The 7,245-nt window shown below is 37.6% G+C and overlaps 1 protein-coding gene across 1 annotated transcript; it reads left to right on the top strand.

The window, feature by feature from the left end:
* The first annotated feature begins 4,260 nt into the window (after positions 1 to 4,260).
* LOC100020916 (dnaJ homolog subfamily B member 6-like) lies at positions 4,261 to 5,405 on the top strand. Its single transcript, XM_056814848.1, is given in 2 exon segments — positions 4,261 to 4,942; positions 4,944 to 5,405. Coding segments are annotated over 2 exon segments (981 nt in total). The 5' UTR covers positions 4,261 to 4,348; the 3' UTR covers positions 5,331 to 5,405.
* Positions 5,406 to 7,245: the final 1,840 nt, after the last annotated feature.

Here is a 7,245-nt window from a genome sequence, read left to right as displayed (position 1 = left end):
ATGGCACTAAATAAGTAAATAAATTTGGGTAGGATTGTCATTTTTATTATGTTAACTCATCCTGCCCATGAGCAGATAATGTTTTTCCAATTATTTAGACCTAGTTTTAATTTTGTGCCAAGTATAGTTTGTAGTTTTGTCTGCCTTGGCAGATAGATTCCTAAGTATTTTATATTGTCTGGGGTGATTTTAAATGGAATTTCTCTTTCTAATTCTTGCTGCTGAGATGTGCTGGAGATATGTAGAAATGCTGATGACTTATGTGTTGTTTTTTTTGTATCCTGCAACTTTGCTAAAGCTGTTGATTATTTTGATGAGCTTTTTGGTTGATTCTCTGGGGTTCCTTAAGTAGACCATCATATCAGCTGCAAAGCATGATAGCTTGGTCCCCTCTTTGCCTATTTTAATACCTTCAATTTCTTTTTCTTCTCTAATTGCTACTGCTAGTGTTTCTAGTACAAGGTTAAATAATAAAGGTGATAATGGGCATCCTTGTTTCATTCCTGATCTTATTAGTAATGTTTCTAGTTTTTCCCCATTGCAGATATTGTTTGCTGATGGTTTGAGGTGTATACTGTTTATTATTTTGAGGAAATTCCCCTCTATTCCTATGTTTTCTTGTGTTTTTAATAGAAAAGTGTTGTATTTTGTTAAAGGCTTTTTCTGCATCTATTGAGATAATCATGTGATTTTTGTTGGTTTGCTTGTTGGTATGGTCAATTATGTGGATGGTTTTCCTTATATTAAACCATCCTTGCATTCCTGGTATAAATCCCACCAGATCATAATGAATAACCCTTGTGATGATTTGCTAGATTCTTTTTGCTAGTATTCTATTTAAGATTTTTGCATCTATGTTCATTAGAGAGATTGGTCTATAGTTTTCTTTCTCTGTTTTTGACCTGCCTGGTTTTGGAATAAGCACCATATTTGTGTCTTAAGAGGAATTTGGTAGAACTCCTTTTTTGCTTGTTCTGCCAAATAGTTTGTATAGTATTGGGATTAGTTTTTCTTTGAATGTTCGAGAGAGTTCATTTTTGATTCTTTCTGGTCCTGGGGATTTTTTCTTAGAGAATTCTTTGGTTGCTTGTTCAATTTATTTTTCTGATATGGGGTAGTTTAGATATTCTATTTCTTCTGTTAATCTAGGCAATTTATAATTTTAAAATATTCATTCATATTACCTAGATTGTCATTTTATTGCCATGTAATTGGACATAATAGGTGTTAATTATTGCCTTAATTTCCTTTTCATTAGAGGCGAGGTCTCCCTTTTAATCTTGGATATTGTTAATTTGGTTTTCTTCTTTCCATTTTTAAAATTAGATTGACTAATAATTTTTCTATTTTGTTTTTTCAAAGTACCAGCTTTTAGTCTTATTTATTCAATAATTCTTTTACTTTATTAATTTCTCCTTTAATTTTTAGGATCTCTAAATTAGTTTTCATCTGAGTACATTTAATTTTTTTTCATTTTGTAGTTTGTTTGGTTTTTTTAATTTTGCATGCCCAATTCATTGACCTCTGCCCTCCCTATTTTATTAATATATGAACTCAAGGATATAAATTTCCCCCTGAGTACTACTTTGGCTGCATCTCATAGATTTTGAAAGGATGTCTCAACATTGTCATTTTCTTCAACAAAATTATTGTTTCTATTATTTGTTCTTTAACTGATTTTGGAGCATCATATTATTTAATTTCCAATTACTTTTTGATTTGCCTATCCATGTACACTTATTAATTATTATTTTTATTATATTATGATCTGAAAAGGTTGCATTTGTTATTTCTGCTTTTTTGCATTTGTTTGCCATGAGTTTTTGTGCCCTAGTCCATGATCAATCTTTGTGAATGTACCATGTGCTGGTGAAAAGGAGGTGTCCCTATTTATTTTTCTCCACATATCTACTAACTCTAGTTTTTCTAAGATTTCATTCATATCTATTACCTCTTTCTTATTTATTTTTAGTTTTATTTATCTAGATTTGATAAAAGGAGAAGGTTCTAGTCTCCCACTAGTATAGTTTTACTATTTATTTCATCCTTGAGCTCCACTAGTTTCTCCTTTAGAAATCTGGATGCTATACCATTTGATGTATACATATTGAGTACTGATATTTTCTCATTCTCTATACTGCCTTTTATCAGGATATAATTACCTTCCCTATCTCTTTTAAGTAGATCTATTTTTACTTTGGCTTGTCAGATATCATGATTGTGTCAATATGGAATCTAGAGGTCCCCAGACTTATAGCTTGGAAAGATGTGGTGATTCTCAGTTTATTTAGTTTGGAGGTAGAAACCCCAGGTTTTGACCTTGTCACATGAGTTCCTCACTTAGGGAAAGTCCTACTTCAGTGTTCTCAGGCTAACAATAGACCTTGAGTTCTGGAGCAGTAGGTAGCATGTCAATCTCATAAGCCAAAGGTCCTGAGTTTGATCCTTGAAAGGGGGATATGACATAATGGGAGAAGCTTCTAAGGCAAAAAGAGGCATCTGATGGGATTAGCCATCCCCACTCAGAACTAACTAAAGGTCTATTCTTAGCCTGAGACCAGTGAAGTAGGACTTTCTTTCAGGGAGGAACTCATGTGACAAGGTCAAAACCTGGGGTTCCTACCTCCAAACTAAATAAACTGTGGATCATCACATCTTTCCAAGCTACAAATCTGGGGACCTCTAGATTCCATGTTGACAACTGCCACTCCTGCCTTATTTTTCTCAGTTGGATGCCCAATAGATTTTGCTCTGTCCATTTACCTTTACCCTATGTATGTCTACCTTTCTTATGTGTGTTTCTTGCAGACAACATATGGTAGGATTTTGGTTTCTAATCTACTCTGCTATTAGCTTGTGTTTTATGGGTGAGTTCATTCCATTCATTTTCAGAGTTATGATTACCAGTTGTGTATTTCTCAACATTTTTATTTCCACCCCTAGTTCTGCCCTTTCTCTTTTCACTATTTCCTTCTATCCCAGTGTTTTGTTTTTAATCAGTCACCCTATTTCCCACCCTTCGTCTTTTTCCTTTAACCCCTTCTCATTCCCCTCTTATTTTTCTTTAGGGTATTTTTAATCTACCCCCCACAGTATCCCTCCCTTGTATTATTTCCCTCCCCACCAGTCCATTTGTTACCCTTCTACTTCTTTATAGGACTTGAATCAATTCTCTGCCCCAATGGATCTGATTGTTCTTCCCTCTTTGAGTCAATTCAATGCACATAGGAATTAAGTATTTCATGTCTCCAACCTCTTGACCCTTCTAGCATATTGGTGTTCTCCCCCACTCCTGTTATGTGCTTCTTTATGACATATAAATTGACCCCATTTTGTATCTTTTTCCATTTCTCTTACTCTTAATCTCCTTTTTACACACACACACACACACACACACACACACACATAGCATCCACATTTCTAAAGGAGACTCTTCTGGTAGTTCAGTGATTCTTAAGTTGTCTTTCCTAGACCTGTTTTCTAAATCTTCTCTTTTGTGGATGAGGTGTTTCAAATTTTCCTCACTATTTTCACTCTTTTGATTTTGTTTTATTGTGTCCTGCTGCTTCTGAAGTCATTTGATTCTAGTTGTTGGATTCTAGTTTTTAAAGACTGAATTTCATCCCTGGATTTTTGGTCATCCTTCTCCTTCTGATCTTTCTTCTCCTTTGCCTCATTTTCAAGTGGGTTAATTTTGGCTTTCAAGACACTATTTTCTGTTTCCATATGACTTATTTTGCTTTTTAAATTCTTTTCCCAGTTGTTTCAACCTCTCTTAATTGTTTTTTGAATTGTATTTTGAGTTCTTCCAAAGTCTGTGTCCAATTTTCTGGAGTTTCTGTGTTTTTGCTTGGAGTAACTTGATCCTCTTCCATTTTGTTTGCTCTTTGTTCATTGCCTGGAGAGAAGCTGTCAATTGTAATTTCTTTTTTCTTTTTCTGTTGTTTATTCATATTTTCTCCTTCTTCCCCCCCCTCTAGTTGCCTGTAGTCTTGCTCCTTTCATTATATGATGGTTCTGTGGTTTTGGGCTGCTCTGTCCTGAAGGGTCTTCTTTTCTTTTTTGCTTATTGATCAGGTTAGTCAGATCTTCCCTAGCTGACAGCAGAAGCTGAAAAGGAGATGGGCTTCTCACTTGCCTGTAGTTTGTTGCAGCCTTTGCCCTTGGAGCTTAGTCAGTAAAGCTCTCAAAATAATCTGTGGGGGATTGCTGCCGCCACCACCACCACCACCACCTCCAGCAGCACCAGAGCCGAGAGGAGACTTCGGGCCTCACTGCCCAGCCTCTCCTCCTCCCGGCCACCAGCTGTCAACCTCCCTCGGGATGTGTTACAACAAACTATTAAAACATGGTGGATTACTATGAAGTTCTAGGTGTGCAGAGACATGCCTCACCCGAGGATATTAAAAAGGCGTATCATAAATTAGCACTTAAGTGGCACCTACATAAAAATCCTGAAAATAAAGAAGAAGCTGAAAGGAGATTCAAACAAGTAGCTGAGATGTATGAAGTGTTATCAGATGCTAAAACACGAGACATGTATGACAAATATGGAAAAGAAGGATTAAATGGCGGAGGTGGAGGAGGAGGAAGTCATTTTGAAAATCCATTTGAATATGGATTCACATTCTGGAACCCAGATGATGTCTTTAGGGAATTTTTTGGTGGAAGGGACCCATTTTCATTTGACTTCTTTGAAGATCCATTTGAGTACTTTTTTGGAAATCGAAGATGGACTCGTGGAAACAGAAGCAGAGGTTCAGGACCCTTTTTCTCTGCATTTGGTGGATTTCCAGGTTTTGGAAGTGGACTTTCTTCATTTGATACAGGATTTACTTCATTTGGTCCAGTGGGGCATGGAGGCCTTTCTTCATTCTCTTCTACATCATTTGGTGGTAGTGGAATGGGTAACTTCAAATCCATATTAACTACAACTAAAAATAGTAAATGGCAGAAAAATCACTACAAAGAGAACTGTTGAGAATGGTCAAGAAAGAGCAGAAGTTGAAGAAGATGGCCAGTTAAAGTCCTTAACAATAAATGGTGTAGAAGATCAAGAAGCTTTTGCAGCTGAGTGCAGGAGCAGAGGACAGCCTGCCTTATCTTTCCTGTCCGGTGTCCTTTCTCAGAAGAGTAATCGACCTAGTGCTGCTCCCCCCAGACATGTGCCTCAAAATATTTCTGAGGAGGAGGAGCAGGAAAAGCCTCGTGTCAGCAGCAGCTGGGAGTCCCCCATTTTATTATCAGGACACAAAGAAGGTGGCAAGAGGAAGAAACAGAAACAGAGAGAAGATCAGAAGAAGAAGAAGTCAACAAAAGGGAACCATTAAAATGGACTTGTCAGATGCCACACTACCTTTTCACCATATGATCCTATAACATTTGAACACATCTCTGTGTGTGTGTGTGTGTGTGTGTGTGTGTGTGTGTGCATATGTGTGTGTATTTGTGTGTGTGAGTGTGTGTTGTTTTTGGTTATACACATTGTTAGGCAGAATTCGCAGTCAGATAAGTGGACTATCTTTTCTGGTCATAGAGGGAGCTAAACTTCATTTTCAGTCATTCAAAGACAAACCGTCCTTATTCGACCCCTGCTGTTTCCTCTCAGCAGGGGGCATCTCCCTCCCTTGACTCACCAAGCAATATTCCCTCTCTCCCTTTAACTCCTCCTTACCCCTATACAAACCTCCCATTATTCCCCATTTATCCCCTGTTTTCCAATCTTCCTATTTCCTTTCCCAATAAATATTACAGTTTTTTTTTTTTTTGCGAATTCAAATAATATAAAGTTTAATAATCCAGTTGGAATTGGAGTTTTTCCTTAGTTTCAGAGTATAGGGCCAGGCCCTAGAGGCTGGTGGAGGGTTTGTCCCACTCCTTCTACTCTCGTTGTTCTAATTCAGAATCTTATCAGTACACAGAAAGCAAACAAGAACAATTCTAACCTTTAGAAGCCTGTGTCTTTGGGCTGAACCAAGAAGAGCATGCCACTCCAGACTGGGCTGAACAAGCTCCTCTCTCCTCCAACACCAGGACTCAAGTCCCACCCGGCAGGAAGGAAGTGCTAGTCACAAGACCCTACTGCCACTCCCAGTTGGGCCCTTCCCCCACAAACTGTCAGTCTTGTTTCCTTTCCACACTGTTAAACATCCATCTCATTCTTTTCATCCACACAACTCTCATGCCAATGGTTGTGCCAGAGCCCCAGATGGCCAAGCCCTTATAAACCTAACTGGTGGCCGGTGTGGGCTCTCGAAGGATCTCCCTAATGGAGGTAGAACATAACTACTTAGCAAGATAATTAAAGATGGATAATTTAAGAAAACTGTAATACTGTGAGTTAGACATTGAATCGTGAAGATGGTACTTTCTTTTACGTAGAAGATAGGCAGTCTGGGCCGAGATATTTCTAAGCCTCTGGTTTTGTCTCATCGTAGCTGCCAGGTGGATCACTCCAGAGGTGAAATAATTTCTTCATTATTACCATAATCCTTGAACTTTCCAGGCTGTCTAAATTTTATTTTAAAATCCTGTCTTTATTTATTTATCTATTTATTTATCTATTTATTTATTTATTTATTTATTTATTTATTTATTTATTTATTTATTTTTTGCCAGGGGTTTGGGAGGGAAGGGAGTGAGAATGAATACAGAATCTCCTCTTTATCTTATTGTCTTTATGAGATTCCTTTTCAGTGGATAGACAGGATTCTGCCCCACTAATCAGTGTCTCATAGTGATAGTTTGGCTTTTCTAATGTAGGGTTATGATGAAGGAGAAGGAAGAAGCTAGTTTAAGGTGACATCTGCTATCCTGAGTGAATAGACTGAGTTGACTTTTCAGTTTGCAAATATTCTCTTCATTAAAACAAACAAACAAACTTTTCTCTTGAATCTGGCAGGATCACTTCTCCGCCTCCTATAATGATTTCATTTGCATGACCTTATTGTTCTTTATCCTCCTCTTTTTTTTCCCCCTTTGAGCACTGACTAGAATCCTTGTATTGCCTTAACTTGATTTCCTGCATGTTCCTTGGCAGTGAATTCCTCTTTCCCTCTTAACACCAGGACCTCTGGGTCACACTGGTTTGTTCTTTTGTTTCTTCGAGATGTGGTCATTGTGAAAACTTTGATGTGACTGGGGAAAAAAAATAAGCTAGCACTATTGAAGGCCAAGCTCTCTTTTGTAACAGCATACCAGGCTTCTGAAGCCAGCATAGAAATGTAGCCTCTGCTTGTATGGAAC

The sequence above is a fragment of the Monodelphis domestica genome, chromosome 2, assembly GCF_027887165.1.
Source record: "Monodelphis domestica isolate mMonDom1 chromosome 2, mMonDom1.pri, whole genome shotgun sequence".
Taxonomy (NCBI): domain Eukaryota; kingdom Metazoa; phylum Chordata; class Mammalia; order Didelphimorphia; family Didelphidae; genus Monodelphis; species Monodelphis domestica.
Note: the sequence above shows the minus strand (reverse complement) of the source record. Positions and strands in the feature narration are given on the sequence as shown.